Source organism: Trachurus japonicus, chromosome 20 (assembly GCF_045865225.1).
Source record: "Trachurus japonicus isolate A0001 chromosome 20, Traja_1.0".
NCBI lineage: Eukaryota > Metazoa > Chordata > Actinopteri > Carangiformes > Carangidae > Trachurus > Trachurus japonicus.
The window spans coordinates 15690948-15710431 of NC_140926.1; the positions used below are offsets into that span (position 1 = coordinate 15690948).

Sequence of the window (19484 nt, forward strand, 5' to 3'; positions counted from 1 at the left end):
GATTCAAATTTCTTACTGTGAAATTTGGGACTTCCTTTGTGATCACTGGGAGGGAGGTCCGCGAACTGAACCCGGTGTCCCGACATGTCCGATACCACTTCTCGGGTCAAGCCACGCGACCGCCGACTTGGGTTCCTCGGTTCCTTTCGGGTTGTTTCAAAGTATCCGGTAACTTCCGAGCACCAGGGGCGGAACTGCGTCGAGCGGACCGCGACCCCCCTCTGTCTGTGTTGGCGCGTGGGAATCCTTCACAGCCAAAGCTTCACTTAACACTACGAGCACCGGTGGGGATCCGTCTGTCATTGACTTTCCCTTTGCCTCCACTGTGTGTGTGTGTGTATGTGTGTGTGTGTGTGTGTGTGTGTGTGTGCTGACTGTGCGCCAGTACTGCGGTGAAGCAGCCCCGCTCAGTCCACTCTCACCTGCCCCCCTGCCTCATAGTTTGATCCGAGACACACTGGAGCAGGAAGCGGCACTTTCACCTCCTCCAGCATAAAAAAAAATAACTTTCCCTTTTTCCTCCTAATGTCCACATGACTGCAGGGTTACGTCACCACTGTAAAGCTTTCACGGGAAACGATGCAAAAATTGCCCCATAATAAAGTTTAAGTAGGAAGCTGCACAAACATACAGATGTTACATGGATTTGGCCCATTGTAAAAAAAAAAAAAAAACATGGGACAGAAATCATCCAGTCAAATCAGTCAGGAAACTGAATCAGTCAAACTGTCAACATTTAATCTGGGTCATAAAATCGAAGTTAAGGAAATTGACTGACCAATTATTCAATCTTAATAAAACACATTATTTGCAGCATCATCTGTTTGGCCTGAAGACATGTCACAGTTAATGTTTGTAGACGTCGGAGATCAATGCAACAAATTACCCCAGTGCTGTAGATCCAATACTCCACACGTTGTAGTCAGTTAAATAAATAATAATAATAAAAAAGATTCCTAGATACAGTAACTTTGTGAAAGACTTTATGGGGGGTTACACTGCCACCTAATGGAGGAGAGTTGCAACTATATCTGTGTGCTGACTTGGTGTCAGAAAAGGTGTGTTGACCCTGAATGGCCCACCTCAATAAAATGCAAATTAAAAAAAGAAAAAAAACATTGATTGCTTATACATTTATATTGGGTTATCAAATATATAATTATAAGGAGGTTGAAATATTTTACAACTGAGCAGTTCACAACTCACAAACTGTTATAAAGCATCTTTTTACAAATGGATCACATGAAAATGAGGTCACACCAGAGTTTAATCACATATACTAGTCTAACCCTCACCCTAACAGAGTACAGAGTACTCTGTGTCTACACAATGTTCGCCCCTTAAAACTAACTTTAACGGCTGCCTAAATTCATCTCGCTCTTTGCTGGCTGTTAAAAGAACATTGATTTGCTCCCTTGCCAAGTCCTCCATCATAATATTGATTAACTTTTGACCTACAATATTTTAACAATACCACTATTATGCATATGATATTAGATACTGAAAAGATTAGCTCATATATTATCTAATCTAAGCTCAAGGCAGATGTCAAATATGACAAATTTAAATTGTGTCTCCTTTTTTCAATTTAAATAGCACAAAGGAGAACACTATAGTTAATGCAAGAAGAACTGTGTGAAACTGTAGCCAATGAGCCAGATCTGGGAACCACAATTCACTCTTGATGCAGCTGTCTCGCATTTAAGTATGAGTAAGCTCCCATTAACTTAATTAAGAGGCAGAAACAACAGAATGAATCTACAAACTCCAGTGACATTGTACTTCGGTGCACCGGCTTCAGCTTTCAGCTTCCACATAGCGCGGCTCCCTTGTGACCCGTGTCCTGAGACCACAGTCACTTAATACAGCCAGTTCTGTAGTCTGACCTGAATGGGAAGCTGCAGGCTCCAGGGTCGCTGCATGTAATAAATTCCAAACATCACTCTTCACTTTAGGTCGTCAGGGGGCGGGGGGATGAGTGCCACACACATTACCTCATCTGGCCTGCTTTGATGCAATTTAATAGATGGATCCCATTACAGTTATGTCCAAACTTGAGCCCCCGAGTAAGCATTGTGATTATCATTGTGATCCTCAATAACAATTGTGGGCAAGGGATGAAAAATCAAGCAATGAGCATGTCATCTAAATATGAAAACATGACAAATTCAGGTTTCTTCCAAACTTTATTTTGTCAAATTCCTTAAAAGAAACTGTAACAATAGAAAAACAAATCCTTTCAATTGGACACAGATCAAACTCTCAGAACTAGTCGGATAGGACTTTTGTGCAAAAGAGAGTAGCTAGACAGATACTGAATAACGTAGCTGAGACAAAATGCAGACCAAGTCTGTTGGCGTTTGAAAAGATTTGGAGATTGCATAAAAAGCACAGGCATGATAGAAAAATAACTGGTCTGCCAATAAAAGGCAAATAAATACTATAGACTCAAAAGCACTTACATGTACAGTATCAAGATTAAAGTGTTTCACTCATGATAACATGACCCACATGATCAAGGAGAACAAGCTTACACACTTTCAGACTCAGCCATCACTCATTTTCCAACGTTAGTATATATACAAAATCCTAAGCACGTGCACTGCACTTCCTTTCTCTCACAATATAAATCTTATAAAAATCACTTAAAGTATGTAGAAACTAAGCAGAATCAAAAAGAAAGAACAGATCCGCACTCTACGGCAACAGTGTGTGTCCTTTAACTTCCAACTTATTTCTTTCATGCAGATCCATTTTGCTCAATGTACATTTTGGATAGTGAGGCTGCCATGGACTTTGCCAGTTCCTCGTCTCTTTTCCTCTGCATCTGCGAGTGCCTGCACCAGTCTTCGTACTCTGGGTTGGGGAGACATCTGTCCAACAGGACGTCGTAGTGACCGTTGCTGAGCCAACTCAGCCAGACAGCAGGTTTGGAAGCGTCCTCCTCCCCGAGATAGTGCACCATGGTGGACACGGTGGGGCTCTCCAGACTCCCCCCTGTTGTCAGGTGGATGTTGACACTCAGCATCTGGCTCATGGCGAGAAGCTCGGGGTACCCGGCCCAGGCCCCGTCCTGAGCCGCGTTGATCAGGAACTCTCCTACATCCCCTTCGATGATGGGGTTGAATTCATCCAAATGGTCGGCGATGTGGTGCATGGTCTGCTCCCTGAGCTCCCCATGTCTCGCCTGGTCCCCATACGTGGCTTTGCACACAGCCCTGTACAGGCAGTTGCCATCTGGAATAATGTGGTACCTGAATTTATTCCTCTCCTGGAGGTACTTGTTTTGTTTCTCCACTTCAGCCAGGTACCGGGCGACTTTATCATTAATATCCCCTCTTTCTTGGCATCTCTGGGGAGGGCATTCCTGCAGGACGCTGAGCTCAAAGTCCTTTCTCTCATCTTTGCCACTGCTCATATCTCTAAAATCTTCCATCATGAGCTCTCCAGGCTGAGCTGCCCTGGAGCTGACTTGCTCCTGCTCGTGCACCGAGGCCCATCCGTTGCTTCTCGGGGTGGTATTAGTCACTGAAACCGCATCATCCTCACTTGAGTTTTCCACCATCCTCTTGTACCCTTCTATTCTGGGTCCACAAACATTGTTACGGGCGAAGAGCTGATCTCCAACCAGCTCTGGACAGTCAGGGAAAAGCTCATCTGTCCCATTCCTCAGCTGATCTATGAAGTCAACTATCAGATCAGAGTCACAGTCATTAGAGAGGATGCTTCCTCCATTATGGGAGTTAGGAGAGGCTGGTTTGGATTTGGACTCTCTCACGATATGGACCGGCACGGCCCTCTCCACGCCATCCGGTCGGCGGATTAATATCTCAGCGGTGGATGTGAAGTAAATTGGCCTCATAGATGAAGCTTCGTAACAAGAAAAGGCAGGCATGTTTGCGGAAGGAGGTGGCTCTCTCACCGGATCCCCGTTGGTCGTTGAAGTTGGGTCTGGTGGAGTGAATCTCGGTTTGTCGGGCTCTGGGGAACTTGAGGCTGTCCCGTTCAGTCGCTGGGATCCGGTCGATAAAGTTATTGTAACTTTGCGCGACGACCTCGGGTAGTGTGTCAGCACACTGTTGTACAGCTGCATTTTGAAAGAGTCCTTTATACTGAACGCCGCAGCCGGGCTGCTACGGGAAGATGACAACAACAGCTAAAAATACTCTGGATGTCATCAACAACAGCAAAGTTGTGGGGAAGGTCTCCATGGTCCTGAGTCCTGTTACCATTGACACAGAGACGAGTAGACTGTCCAGTTTAGCCTTCGTGCGTCATTTGCTGTTGGGGTGCCTCCCTAATTTTAGACTTGAAAGTGTAACAGGACTCTGCCTGTTTGAACAGGGTCAAGTCACATTGGATGAAGCCTAGTTTCCCTTAAAGTGCTTTCAAAATAAAATTCTGTTATTAGTGAAAATAACATTGGGATTTGGATTCATTCATCATATGTTTACCAAGTCTATGCTGTTAAGCCCCACAGAACGTTGGTTAGTGTATTAGCCTACAACAAATAAGTAATATATGGCTTTGTTTCATTGATCAATAACAATACTTTCAATAAAAGTGCAAAGCAGTTAAAAATATTATTTGAGATTTAAATTGGAGACTTTGAGGTTTCATTTTTTTTCTCCATCTGATCAAAACCAGTTACAAAGCTGTTCTTAAAGATGTTGTTGTGTTTTCTTTTATGAATATATATTATTATAACAAAAATCATCAAAGTAAGCAAATCAAGATTGGTAACTTACATGAAAAAATGCAAAGTTGTCACATTTTGTTTCTATTCTATTCCAGTATGCTGTCCCAAGAGCAATATGGGGAATTAGGGGGCATTAAAAAAAAAAAAAAAATCAAATATATATATTTTTTTGCAATTGGACTTGAATAGCAGAACAAAATCAGAGCCATCAAGATATTTTGATTATATGTTCAGGTTTACAGAAATCTCTTGGATGAGAAAACAAAGGTGACAAATGGTGGGAGTGGCACGCGCCTGTCCATTTTATTTTGAAAGCTAAATCTCCAGTTTCCCGGTAATGTCCTAACTATCTGTAGAAGACTTGACGTATCTCTCCTTTTTTCACCTCCTGACTTTTGCGCAGTTTGCCCGCAAGTCATCAAAATATAAGGATTTGATTTGTCACAGCCAAATCATTTAACGTACCAAACGGTAAAACCTGAAAGACTAATATGTTTTAGGATTTTTTTTTTTTTTACATTATAGATAAGCACGACCAAAGTTATTTCAATATGGAGATGAAAATTGAAATAAATTATCAAATGAAACCTCAAAGCAATTACAAAAGCGGACTTTATAACTTAACTTTATGAATGTGTGAATTTTAGGGTATTTCAAGATGCCTTCAATTACAAAATACACCTTTACAATTAGAACTAGAAATGGGCTTACTGATATTAAAATAAGCTACTTGTTATTGTTATTGTTATAATAATAATAATAATAATAATAATAATAATAATGTTATTATTATTATGTAACACATAGTAAGCTACATAAAAATGGAAGTGACTGATATTAATTTAGCCGGCTGCTACTGTTGCATTCCTAACTTGTTACCATCTCTATTTTTAACACATTGTGTTACTGTTCCAGCTTGTCCTGTGTGAAACAGTCACAGCACTACTTGTCTTTGCTAAGAATTTGAGCGCTCAATATAGACATTACCACAGAAGAGCTGCAATGTAGCTGCACACTTAGGATGAAAAGTCATGACATATGCTACTCAACACTGACTTTGTATGGTGGGCTGCCCATTTGAATTTATTATGGTTTTGTCACTCTTCTTAAGGACAATAATACAATAGTACTATAGCCTATGAGATGGATCACGTTTGTAAACAGTCTCTTCCTGTGATGATTTATCAATGCAATATGGATGTTAATATTATAGAGAAATAATTTTGTCGTTGTTTGTATTGTTCTTTTCCTGTCCTGTCTTGTGTTTTTAAATGGACCCAGAGTCTGTACTATCTATCTATCTATCTATCTATCTATCTATCTATCTATCTATCTATCTATCTATCTATCTATCTATCTATCTATCTATCTATCTATCTATCTATCTATCTATCTATCTATCTATCTATATCCTGAAAGGAAGTCAATGTTAGATCAGCATCAGATAAAAGGTTAAAACATTGAATGGTTACAAATTGTCGTTCCTTGGTCTGTCACATTGCAACATATACCACCAGGGGGAAACCCTCGCCCTCATGTTTATCCTTCACGTACAGTACCAAATGTGCACACACGGAGGCGACATTTAGCTTCAGAGAGAGAAATAAACGCCTGTCTGGAACAAATGCATTCAAGAAAGAAAAAAAAGACGTTGCTACAGCAGCTGTCGCAAGGTTGTGCACGGCATACAAATGAAGGCATTGATCGCTTCCTTCATCCTACTGTTCTTCTTCAGTAACCTGAACTGGTGCACTAACCTCCAGCTGGTGCAAGATAGGCTCATAGTAATATTACCCTGTTGCACCAATGTGCATGCTGTATTTTTTTTTAAACACATTTCCTCGTTCGAAAAAAAAGAGCATTAGTCCTTTAGGTAGTGATGACACTGAAAAGGAAATGACACAAATAGCACAACAAAAACATGATTCAGTCGAAGACAAGGCTACGACAGAATGAGCCGCCGATTTGACAACGTGGGAGGGGAAATGGTGCACTAATATAAACAGCTTTGCAGATATCACCATAATATGGGTCCCTAATGTAAGACAATGCTGTGGTGATGCGGTACGATTTTCTTTTAAAGAAAACACAATAGGATCAGGTAGAGGTTACCGTAAAAAAAAAAAAAAATCATAACAAAGCACACATGTTGTTTGTTGGGGCATTATAAAATAAGGCAATTAAATGTCACACAATCAAACACGAAAGCCAAATAAAACCTTAAAAATCAATGAGCCAACTTATCTTTAAGTCCAAATCAGCAATTACGTATAGTAGGCTGTGTAGTATTATGGTGATTTCTCATTGTGGTTATTTGTGGAGAATGTGTTACCACGAGGTCCGCAGTGCTCGCCACCAGCCTGTTGTTGTTGTTGTCATCCTGACTTGCCCGCCTAAAGCTACGCCTCTCTGCGGATCATTATTCAATATCGCTACAAAATATTAGCGTTTGTTTGGTTTTGTTATAAATGAAGGTGGAAAGGCGGCGGAGGAGAGGGGGGGGGGTCTGCAGCAGATAAAGCTTAGCGAGACTGGATCCATGTCAGTGGAACAAGCCATGCTGATGTCAGAGATTTTTCCTCTGCCCTCTGTGGTGGGAGGATCTCTCTGCGTTGAGTCACGCAGCTGTCAAAGATAGCTGTCACCCAGTTTCAGGATCAAACACACAGTCAATGAGAAAAGGGCTTTGAGTCGAAGGGACGCAGAGATCTCAGGTAAACCCCCCCTCCCTCCCCAAGACTCTAAACAAGGACGAGGAAGGACGAGAAGGAAAGAAAAGGGAGAAAAGAAACGACTTTTGATGAATAAGGATTTTTTTTTTTTTTTTTTTCGAATATTCGGATACACATTGGGGATATCTCTGGAGGAAAGAAGAAAAACACTGCACTTACACACCAGGCGATTTTCTTCTGCGCTTGACGAGGGAAAAGTGGGGCATTTTCGGACCGAGATGAAAACGAAAAAGGGTAGGTTGGATGCTTTTGACTTAAAATTGTGTCAAAATGAATTTGTCTAAGCAGAGACAACGTAGACAGCGATTATCGGAGCGATTTCCCTCATATGCAAACCATGCAGTCTATTGTTTCCTTTCCAGACATGACAGGGGGCTTTTTCTGCCATGTGCTGGCGCGTTGTCAAAAATCCATATAGCTAGTTTCGACTATCATTTGTTATTTTACTTCAATGGGGGGTTTTTTATTCAAGTTTTGCCACAATAAACACAACCGTGTGGCCATGTGTGTTGTTTTTCTTGTCACGGTGTAATTAGGCTAACTTTAAACCTCACGTAAAACCTTTTAAAATCGATTCAAACGACATTTTCCTCTGGTGTTTGAAAAGAAGCTACTATAAGTGACGAATGCGACATTTGTGTCGAAGTTTGAGAAGGCTATGAGACAAGTAAAAGTTGGCCGACTATTGTGAGTTGGGGAGTTTGAAGTGTTACATTTGTAACAACGTGCAGGGTTTTTAAAAAATATCGACATGTTGCATCTTTTTTCGCCGTCTACCTCGAACAGAGACACCTTAAGCACCTTTAAAGAACATCTAAATCCGAATGTAGGCTAATGATCATCCTGACCTCATTGTGGGAAGTTGCTGTTGCCTTGTTACATTCAGGGACCTCGTGGTGCAGCGCGCACACACACAATAGAAAAGCCTTACAAGTTGTATAAACTTACAAAAAAACAGCGTCTTCGCGGGGCTTAAAACACTTTTTCTGGCCACTATGTTGAAGAGTGATATTTCGGAGGGACTGGAGTTAATGGCGAAGTCGCAGTTTGCTTGTAGAAACTTTTGAATTGCATACAAAGAACCACGCAGCCCTGGATTCTTTTGTTTAGTCTGGAGACGCTGATTTGCAACAGGTCTCCCCTCCCCCTTCTCCTCTACCCAGCCTACGTAATTACCTCATCCTGTTGGCCGCTCAGACTTGGGAACTTTCTTATTCCTTTCCCACTAGTTTGCCCCAGGGCAGACTTACATAGAGTTTGCATTGAATATACCCAGTCAATTTTTGTTGTTGTTGTTGCTGCTGCTGCATTTTCTCAATGGCGCTTTACCCTGCTGGTATTCATGTGTGATGAAAATAAAAAAAAGTAACCTAACATCACATGAGCAACTTAAAAAAAAAAAAAAAAGTCAGTTTCTCTATTCTCCAGAGGAAGATCAAATATCCATGTGTGGTGTCAGTTAAACCATACTGTCTATGACATTTAATATCATAATCAACTGAAAGCAGGACTGATGGCAGACAGAAATCTGATCAAAGTACAGTTTGTAAGCAAGGTTTATTTTTCCCAGAGCAACACTCTTGACATAAAGAGAAATTCAAAGGCCCAAATCCTGTTTGATCATGCTCAACATTGATTAGACTTGTTTTGAAGGCTAAATAAAAAAAAAGAAAAAGGAAAAAAAAGATAGCAACTCTGTAATCCTTGTAAACACTCTGCTTCTGTTCTTCAAAATAAAACCTCCCTTTATCCAGTGATTGTTCCTGTGGTCAGCCTAGTGTACTCTACTTATCCAAGCATGTAAGGTGTGCTCTCGGTCTGTGCAGCAGACCTGGCTTGTATTTGTCTAGGCAGGTTTTATAACTGACACAGCATCAGACCAGCCTTTGTGACGTCGCCCCCTCCATCCCTCCCTCTCTCCCTCCTCCTCCTCCTCCTTTTCTCCCCCTCCTTCCTCCTCACTCCTTATATGAATCACATGGCTGAACTTGACAGCTTGCTTCTGACACATCAGCTGCCTCCCAGACAGCTTGCATTTGGTAAACGGCTGCGGCAGAGTGCCTGAGTGACTGACAACAGGGTGGCTGACATAAGACGATAACATACTCCTCTTTGTCCTGTTCTCATACGCTTTTCTTTTTTTTTTCTCCCCCTCTCTCGCTTGCGCTTGCTTGCACAGGTTTGATGATGCTGTCGGGGAGTGAGACAGATGATGAGGACAGCGTGGACGCCCCCCTGGATCTGTCATCCAGCACGGGGAGCAACGGGAAGAGGAAACGGCGGGGGAATCTGCCCAAGGAGTCAGTTCAGATCCTCAGGGACTGGTTGTACGAGCACCGCTACAACGCTTACCCCTCTGAACAGGAGAAAGCCCTCCTGTCCAAGCAGACTCAGCTCTCCACACTGCAGGTACGAACCCAGACGTGACAGAGATGATAAGATTACTTAAGCCTTCACGACCAGTAACTCCTTCGAGTGTAAATAGACCACTGTACAAAGTCAAGAGGAAGCAAGTGTCAGCCTGACTGAGTCATTTCCTGTCTAGATGGCAAACAAAACATGACACACAAACAGTGAATTGAAGGTCATCCAAACCAGCTTGATGTTGCAACATTAAAGTCTATGAGACAACGTGAGTAAACTCACTCCCTGTGCGCTGTGGGCTTGGCTGAGGCACTCGAACAGGAATTTCCCTCCCTCCAGCCCCTTTCCATCCCAGCTGTCTGGGAACAATGCAGAGTCATTTACATAGTTGAAGCTACAAGCCTCACAGAGCCAGTTACGACTAGCCTGGAGGACTAAGGAAAAAAGAAGAAAGATGACCATGATTACTGCTATGACAAAAGAGATTAGTTTTTATTGAAAACTATTTTAAATACAGGATTAACTAGTCCCACCTAGGGTTTTGGATAGAAGTTAATGTTTAGCTTCTCATAGTTTGAGCTGAATGATTAGTACAAATAATGGCTCTGGGCTTTTTTATTCCTGCACTGCTGAAGTGATAAACAGGAAATGTTAATGGTGTGAAATACTGTATATGGTCTGTGGTGTGAAATCTCAGTGTGCCATGGGTGGTGTTTACCCTTTCATTGTGATTCCTCTATTGAAAACACAGGTGCAAACTGCACCTGGGGACAAGTGTACCAGCAGATTTTCCTTTAAATTGCAAGGCAGAACATAAGTGAGCCATGTGGTGCAGCTTTCTCACGACAAGGATTTTTCTTGTTGTCCTCTTTTTCCAGGTGTGCAACTGGTTCATTAATGCACGGCGGCGACTTCTTCCGGAGATGCTGAGGAAAGATGGCAAAGATCCCAACCAGTTTACCATATCCAGGAAAGGCAGCAAGGCCGGCGACAGCTTCTCCGACAGCTCCCAGTCCCCGAAACACAGCAGCCCCGCAGCCGGTACGGAAGAGAGCTACGACAAACGCGTCCTCCACCCCTCCAGCTTCGAACCTGCCATGCCCAGCGTCCTGAGGAAGGCGGTGTCCCCCTCCATACCCTCTCCGACCTCCACGTCCCCCTCTCCGGGGCTCCTTCCCACCCGCCCCTCCGTCATCTGTCACACCACTGTCACCGCAGCAATGCAGGCCAGCCCGACAGCCTCCCACCCCTCGGTGCCAGGAATGAACTGCGACAGGGCAGCTGAGCTGTTGCAGTCTGCACAGGCGCTGCTCAGGTGCCAGGAAGAAGGGCCGGGCAGCCAGCCGCTCCCCACCACTACCACCATCCTCAGCAGCACCAGCATGGAGGGCAACCTGAGCCCCCGCAGCGGGCTGTTCAACACCCCTCCCCCCACCCCTCCGGACCTCACACAAGACTTCAGCGGCTTCCAGCTCCTGGTGGATGTGGCCCTCAAACGGGCCGCAGAGATGGAGCTGCAAGCCAAACAGCTGGTCTCTTAAAGGGAGTAAGTGACAGAAGACGAGGAGGCAATGGAGACTGACTTTGTGTCTCAACTATGGAGCTCCTCTGACTTCAGTGACTTGTCTGCACGCAACAGAGAACAAATCCACATGAAAGCCTGATCATTTCTATTTTTGGTATACCAATCAAATTGATGAGGATGTTTTTTTTATTGAAAAAAAAAACTGTATTGAGGTGCCTTGGCTGTAAGTTTATTCATTTCATATACATGCTTATGTATCTACATGTGTATCTTATTTGCACACAGGGACCAAAAATGTTATCAGAGAAATGCTGCCTGTCTTATGTCTTTCCATTATACTGTATATCATATTAGAGAGCGGAGCAAGAGCTAGAATCAGCCCTCCTTCACACAGACCAATCAGTCAGATGGGTCGCATTCACACACGTTTACTGTTTTACATTTCAGAGATCAGTTCAGTTTATTGGTCTGCCTCGTTTGTTTGCACACTAAAGGCAGAGGAAGGTCATCTCAGTGTCTTAAACATACTTTGCTCTTGGCATCTATGACAAACTTATTCACTACTGTAGTAAATGTTATGTGTTTTCATGAGTATGAGTATAGTTTTGATTTTGTAATTTACTTTTACTTTTAGGTATTTTAAAAAGAAAAAAACTTCTTTTTTTTTTACTCTTTCTCCCACCAAGGGATATTTCAGATGACCAATGTAGCAGGTTCTTAGTCTGAGCCTTCATCCCATCACTCAGCGAAAATGACGGCCAGTGGACTGGAAAATTAAACACTACAGATGTCTTTTTCTGCATATGCTGTTTTATGACCTGACAAAGACAGCATTTTTTGAAATCACCAAAAAACATTTTCATGTATAATAGGACCATGTGTATAGTTAATGTGACATGATGCCCAATGATGTGATTTCTTTTCATACTGTGCAATGTTTGTGGCAAATAGGGGTCACATGGGATTCAAATAAAGTTTTGTTTTTCTACATCTCGGAATCAATAGTGATCATTTTCCCTCGTGTGGAGCGCTCTGATGACTTACATCTAACGGGCATTATACAGTTTTTCTCATAAATCCTATCAAACTTTGTGGAGACGTGCTGATTTATCCCGTAAGGATCAGAAAAGTGTATTGAGTCAGAATGTTCAGTAAATAAAAGGAGCGAGGACAGAAATAGGCTGCCGTTCATGTCTTTCCACAGGCTACCGTTAGGCATTCAGAGACATTCCTGTGTGTGTGTGAGAGGTTTACAACAGCTCCTGCCAATTAGCATAATCCTGCATAAATTAACACGGGCAAACAGCAGACGTCAACAGTTTCTTGCCAACAGGGTTTTATGTGTGTCTGCGTCTCAATAGAGTCAATGTAAGGCAGCTTGCAAGTGAGTATGCTGCCTCGTTCAAGGCTAGGAGGACAGCTGTTCCCTTCTGGTCCTGCTACAATCCTAAAGCGTCTCTGCTCTTCTCAGTGGGATTTGTTGGTTGTATTTGCTGAGGCAGCCACCTTTTCATTTATACCATGTTCTCTGTAGCTCAAAACAAACTATTTTTCTGACCTGAAGAGGAATAAATTCAGTTTATTTGAATTTTAGAAATCACTTCTAACAATATAAGTACAATTGTGAGCTGAGGGGGAATGTTACTTGAGTATTTTTACTTAAATATTTTCATTCCATGCCACTTGTAGCCCTACTCCTGCATGGATTTTTATTTTTTATGTATTTATTTTATTTTATTTATATGTAAAACAATTATACTATAAATTACATAGTATTATTACAAATAGTATGTAAATCAGCCCCCTTTTGACTAACTCCTAACTAAAAAAAATGCATCTTTCCCATTAAAGCATCTGTGATAATAGTATAACAAAATGTATAATATAACAGGGATACCTTGTACATTTTGCTGACACATTTTTCATTGAATGATATTGTAAAAGCAACTTTTTCTACTACTGAAGTATATTTACATTGTGGTATTGCTATAAAAGAGGTTAGGACAGTGGCTTACCTACAAGGTAATGTACAATGTCCCCAAAGGTTTGCCCCTGCTGGCCGTCAACAAATGGTCAGCATGCATTTTGAGTTTTCCACCTTTTGTTAGACGTTGCCCCATCAAAAGTGACAGCTCTTGTGGTGGAGGTTGGGTCCAATCAGGAGGATCATGTGATCACTAATAAGAGTTTAAACAGACCCACAGGCGCACAGTGGGCAGTTGTAGCCCACCAAGGTAGGTTGTGTGAAGGGTACATTGACCCAGGGCCAGGATTTACACAAAGCTGAAACCAACTTCTGCAACCCCCTCGTTCACCCCCACCCACCCCTGAACTCTGGCCAGTGAGGTCAGCATGCCTCCCCTCAGCGCGACTGATGTGTGAATGACAAATCACCAGAAGCTGCACGTACAGGAGCGTCGAGGCCAAGCCAAGGCCAGAAATGCTGTCTAATTATGGGGACCCGCCCCTGCGGAAGGGAAATGCCCTAAAAACACACCATGCTGGCCTTGTAATCTGTTTAATTACATTCCAATTGAAAACACATGTGGAAACGAGAAAGAAATGAACACAACAAAATTATGGCAATGATCTTTTTTTTTTTTTTTAATGCTGATAGGAGCTCATACACGTGCCATAACATCAACAGTGTAATAACATTAATTACAAAATGTATATCTGCTTAATATGTTATTTGATCAGTTTTTTAGCTTACATTTACATAGGGAAACATTCATTTATGTACAAATGTTTATTTGAATGTTTTCTCTTAATATAACTACATCACAAGCTTCAGAATTGCCAGGATTGCTGAAGTGTCTTTTAAGTTTAGCAGTTTACCACAATCCAACATTCTGGTTTCTAACTCCCTGCTATACCAGGAGTATTATATTGATATGTTAATATAATAAACATAAATAAGAAGTCAATCATTTGACAGACAATTTATTTCAAATACAATTTTAAAAGTAAAAAAAAACAACAAAAAAACTAAAATTTGCTTTTTCTACATAAAATGGCATTAAGTTTGAACTATTGTTACTTTTATGCACGCTCTCTAAAATTTATACCGACCAACAAAAGGAAATACAAATCATACTGTACGGTTTACTTCATCACTTGAGTTCCTTCACAAACAAATGCCTCTCAATAAAATCTCCAGGTAGCGTTCAATAGGGACAAATAGAAGGTATATAGCTTTATCTATTGTTGTCCAATGGCACAAAAGTGTCAGATCAATAGAAGAGAATTGGACTAACACCCTATTCTGTAATCAAAACAATAATGTGATGGTAAACCGGCTCAGGATTGTCTCCGTAGTCAAGCAGCTGACAGAAAAGTCTTGTTAAACTGAAGTAAGTAGGGTCATGATGTCTATCAGAAACATCATTCAAACTATGGCATGGACACTAGTTCCTTTATTTAAGAACATGGCCTATCTTGGTGACTTGGGTTATATACAGTAAGAGACAAAGCCATGGGTTACATACAGTCACATGAAGTCAGTCACACTCTCTAAGTTCCTCAGACACACACACACTCACACATGCGCACACAAACACACACACATGCGCACACACTTCTTCCCCTGAGACTGCTGTTGTGCTCAACTATCATATTAGAAATTAAGGCTGATCACTGAAACAGAAAAGACAAAAAAAGGTGCCTGTCATGCTAAAGAACCAACATACGTAAAACATAAACACAGTATAAGGGCCTTGTTGTCAGTGCATAATAATAATCACAATGTCAATAAACAGTCATTGTTCTTCTAATCAATAAATTAAACATGAATACAAAATATTAGAAATTGGATTTTTTTTTGTATGACCTTCAAATAATTGCTTCATTTGGAGGCAGAGATAGTGCACACACAGTGAGGAGAAAATAGTCCCTTTTCAGTCCATTAGTCTTAATACTGTCAATAAACCTCTCTTGTCTAAAAATGACATAATAAAATAGAGTACAACTACCAGTATTGTACCAAATATCAGTATTTAGCTTAGTCTGGAACACCGAAGAGCTTCAATGCAACATGAGAACGAATTAAACCTGTTTAAAAAAAAAGACAAAAAATATCGGTTACCTTGTGTCAGCATGCATGTCATGTTATTATATGTCCTTTATACAAATATGTTTTGCTGCTCAGTTTCAAATGAGAAAAGATGGGTGGCATGTTTACAGGTTGTTGATACTGCTACCTTAATAATCACTTATAACTAGGACTGTTCAGCCCCAGAAAAATAGGAAGCACTTTTTGAAATAAACATCTAAATCCAAACGCACACACACAAACGCACGCACGCAGGCACGCACACACCCACACACACCCGTTCTCTCTCTCACTCACACACACAGATTAGGTTTGTTTGTGGCATTTTAAAACAGCGATTCTTTTAGGGAAAGGTAGTCTCGTAGTTTGCTCCTGGCTCAAAAGCCACTTTGCCTCACATGGAGGAGCAAAATCTGGCTCGATTCTTGACCTTTTCTACAGGCCGTGTCTCCTGCCACTGAAAAGACCCATTTTCAGACATATGGCAAAATGTGTCGTGAACTGACACTACAATTTCCTTGACTTGATTTCCATTCTGCTCTAATATTCAACCTTATCTAGAATAAGATTGTGGGATTTTGGTAAAAAAGAAAAGAAAAAAAAGAGTAAAATCAACTTAATACATCAATTATGATTTAATACTTCTGATCCTCATTTGATTTGACGCATCTGATCACTAATGGATTTGTGTGTATTTGCATATTCATACAAACACACACCCCACATGCCCAAGCATGCTCCCTCCCAGTTATCCTGTAACATGTTAACATGACGCACTACTGCTGTGCTACACCTGGCTTACTTCTGTAAAATCAGGTCACTTAAAAAAAAAAAGGGATTTATAAGATAAGATAACCTCTTTGGGAGTGAAGGGGGCTGGTGGAGGCATGGAGGGGGAAAAGGGGGGGAGTGCTACATCAAAGCTGGGAGAAGGAAATGAGGAAAAGGGGCAGATAAATAAATAAATAAATACTGTAAATGTACATTTCTTGTTCAAACAACCTCCATTGGGACTGACCCCACAGTGATCTGGGAAGTCTGCAAAACATAATGATTATGTAACGTTAGCACCCTGGCCTCTCCATTCAGTGCTATAGTGTGTGTGTGTGTGGGGGGTGGGGGGACAGTGTAGTGGGCATGTGTGTAGGTACATGTGTCTGTGTGTCTCATAGTCTGGTCTGAGCCTCGGGGATATAGATCTCGATACTGTCTGCGCTCTCAGTAGCAGAGCTCTGCCGAACCGAAGCGGCACGTTTGGCAGCTAGCAGGCGTTTGCGAGCCTCCAGACGCTGGCGCTCAGAGCTCTCCAGCGAGCGGTCCCTAGCCAGGGGAGGGTGGCCCTTCAGGGGCTTCTTTGGCACAGGAGGAGGCATCCTTCTCTCCTGGACAGGAATGACAAATAGTCTTAATGACAGACCACCGAGTCCCCATGGCGAGCTGCAGCTAAACGCTAATAAGGAGCAACACAATTTGCAGCCATTTGCATTGGGGTTAGAAAGAGCACTGTAGCTGTGGCCGGCGTAATGTCAGAGCATGCAATTGTGAGTGAGGTTATGGTTCACAGTGGCAGCCATTTGTGTGGGGTAAGAGAGCACGGTGGTGGCCATTGCGTGAGGTAAAAGTGACCATTGGAGATGGACAGGCCCCAACGGTGCATGGCAGGTAGAGAAGCTTCTCAAAAGCAGCTCACTGTCGGCAACAAGACAGAACAAAACACACAAACACAAAGTGGTGATGTCAGGCAGGCAACATGACAGTACACAACACATATCTGCATGCTACAACAAAGCTTCACTGCGAATTCAAAGTAAACAGTAATGACAGCCGATAGCATGCAGGTTAGTGAGGCATTCCAAAACAAAAACTGAGGTTAGGTGAATTTCATTATTTTAAACAGCAGCTGATTCAATGTGATATTTGCCATGCGTGTGTCTGCACCTGAATTTCTGGGGGGGTCAGAGGTTTCCAGTTGTTGGCTTTGAGTTGGTGGAGTTCATCAAACTTCAGGCTAATGTTCTCTATTGACAGCTGGAGCATGTCCCAGAAACCTGCCAGGTCCTGGGAGATGGGCCGTGGGTGCGCATTTGGGTTCTGATGCATAAAAAATTGCACACACACGCAGGCACAGAGAGAGAGAGAAGGAGAGAGGGAGGAAGAGAGGGAGGGGGAGGGGGGGGAGGGAGGGAGGGAGACATACAAAACATTGTTTATACTCATCACACATTTTTGGAAAGATGCTGTTGCTGTCTGATGACTCACAGCGTTGACTTTCAACAAAGTCAAATGCATATTGAGGCACAAATTATTTGGAATTCAAATGAGAGCTTTTCTTCTAATAAAGCAGGCACCATACTGTCTGCTTGTCTCTAGAATACAGCTTTGATTCCAGTCAATATGTCAGGTCCTGTTGTTATATAAGAGGTAAATTATGCAACATACTTGTAATATTGTGACATGCAAAGTTAAATATCTGCATGTGAAAACAGATAAGATTTAGGCTGCCAAAAAATAAAAATCCCTGTCTGCTCTAGCTCAAGCTTTCACACTGCAACATCAGGTTTTTGTATGTGAAAGACAGTAGGGGTGTGCAAAAGCACACTCCACACTAGATGCATAGTAAATGAGTGCTGGCCTGTCCTGTCAGGATGATTTGTGCAGGATGATGTCAGTGCTGGGGGGGGAGGGGTGAGTGGTGGTGGTGTTGGGGGGGGGGGGTGCATGCAGAGGATGAGGTGACACATACCAGATTCTCCTCACACAGCTCCCGGAACTGCTGGAACTTCTGGGACATCAGCAGCTGGGCACTCCCCACTGCACTGCGGATCTTCCCCATGACTGCAGAAAGACACAGACACATGTGCGTGCACACACACAGGCACACACGCGCGCACACAGACACACAGAATTCACAATGCAATTACTCACAGAACCGCATACTGCAGGCATGTTGCACCGCTAACAGAGAGGGTGCATTAGTGATGCAACACATAAGGATGTGCTAGAGGCCTCGTGTACCTGCCTCTCAGGAACAGGAATCATGTAGGGAAGGGAAATAATTACTGAAGAGCACTGAAATTCTAGATCAAAAGATATACTTCCCTAAAACTAAAAAGTGAACACAATTTAAAAATCTACCTCTGCAATACAATTGTTGTCAAATCAAATGTGCACTCCTAAAACATATTTAAAGAATGTAATATTCTTCCTCTCTCACAATGCCTGTTTGGCAGATTGAAGTGTTAGATAAACAAGGCTGTGCTGCATAACCCGACTCCACTGGCCAGTCTTATTGACTCACATATCCCTATGGAGCGGAACTGTCACTGCATACATTACTTGACATGAAGAGAATGGGATTAGAAACTGAGAGGGGGGTAATGAATCTGCACTACAGACACAGCCCCTTCAGGATGTGTGTGTGTGTGCATGTGTGCGTGCGTGCGTGTGCACATGGTGGCGTGGGATCTGGGAAAACATAACCTTGAGACAGCCTCCCTGTTCTGCACATTCTGTGAGAGAATCTCTTGCCTGGAACCAAAACAACACACTCGCTGCATAAGCAATGACATTTTCTGTAAGACATGAAATCAGCTGCACAGTAAGGACAGGTATAAATACAGTACCTTCAGCCCAAGGCTTGTTTGCTCCATGTGGTATGTGCATGTGAATAAAACATATGTACGTGCACATGCAGACATGTGCTGCTGCTGTGTGTGTGTGTGTGTGTTACGACAAGATCAAATAGCTGCCTGGAAGGAGCACAGAAACTCCTCCACTGTGTTTGTGTGAAAGATCATTATACAGTGTATCTAGAGGACAGATGTGTGGCTGGGGCCAGCAGCAGCCTATTGATAAGTATGCACGGTATGTCTGTGGAGGCCAGAGGGCCTGAGACAGGAACAAGCAGCTATTGTGGTCCAATACCATGAATACCAGCACTCTACCAAATCAGAGGAGAGGAGAGGAGAGGAGAGGAGAGGAGAGGAGAGGAGAGGAGAGGAGAAGAGGGAGGAGAGGAGAGGAGAAAAACAATATCTAATAATATTCTAGTATCGGTGTGCAACAGATTTTCTCATCCTCATGTCTTGGCATTTAAAACCTATGATTCAACTC

General features: G+C 42.4%; 4 protein-coding genes across 27 annotated transcripts in view; 1 reads left to right on the forward strand and 3 right to left on the reverse strand.

The window, feature by feature from the left end:
• kiaa1217 (KIAA1217 ortholog) overlaps positions 1–459 on the reverse strand; it is a 113863-nt gene extending 113404 nt beyond the window's left edge. For 20 of the 22 annotated variants that reach the window (XM_085762995.1, XM_085762984.1, XM_085762983.1 and 17 more), the window contains exon 1: positions 17–325. In XM_085762995.1, coding sequence (XP_085619121.1) covers positions 17–86 — 70 coding nt within the window. In that variant the 5' untranslated portion in view covers positions 87–325. Of the gene's footprint in view, positions 1–16 lie in introns of all 22 variants that reach the window. The other 2 variants (XM_085762981.1, XM_085762997.1) reach the window with 2 other exon arrangements.
• A 1708-nt stretch (positions 460–2167) lies between these two features.
• On the reverse strand, positions 2168–4339 carry otud1 (OTU deubiquitinase 1). The gene has a single exon (XM_085763207.1). It carries the CDS (start codon positions 4091–4093, stop codon positions 2741–2743), a length of 1353 nt encoding a protein of 450 aa, XP_085619333.1. The 5' UTR covers positions 4094–4339; the 3' UTR covers positions 2168–2740.
• A 3019-nt stretch (positions 4340–7358) lies between these two features.
• On the forward strand, positions 7359–12310 carry tgif1 (TGFB-induced factor homeobox 1). The gene is made up of 3 exons (XM_085762620.1): positions 7359–7665; positions 9611–9840; positions 10674–12310. The coding sequence occupies exons 1-3, from the start codon at positions 7500–7502 to the stop codon at positions 11334–11336; spliced, it is 1059 nt and encodes a 352-aa protein (XP_085618746.1). The 5' UTR covers positions 7359–7499; the 3' UTR covers positions 11337–12310.
• A 2368-nt stretch (positions 12311–14678) lies between these two features.
• dlgap1b (discs, large (Drosophila) homolog-associated protein 1b) overlaps positions 14679–19484 on the reverse strand; it is an 86739-nt gene continuing 81933 nt past the window's right edge. For 2 of the 3 annotated variants that reach the window (XM_085763838.1, XM_085763837.1), the window contains exons 10-12: positions 18115–18206; positions 17310–17462; positions 14679–16753 (exon numbers count right to left, since the gene is read on the reverse strand). In XM_085763838.1, the coding sequence (XP_085619964.1) occupies positions 16538–16753; positions 17310–17462; positions 18115–18206 (461 nt within the window). In that variant the 3' untranslated portion in view covers positions 14679–16537. Of the gene's footprint in view, positions 17061–17309; positions 17463–18114; positions 18207–19484 lie in introns of all 3 variants that reach the window. The other variant, XM_085763839.1, reaches the window with a different exon arrangement.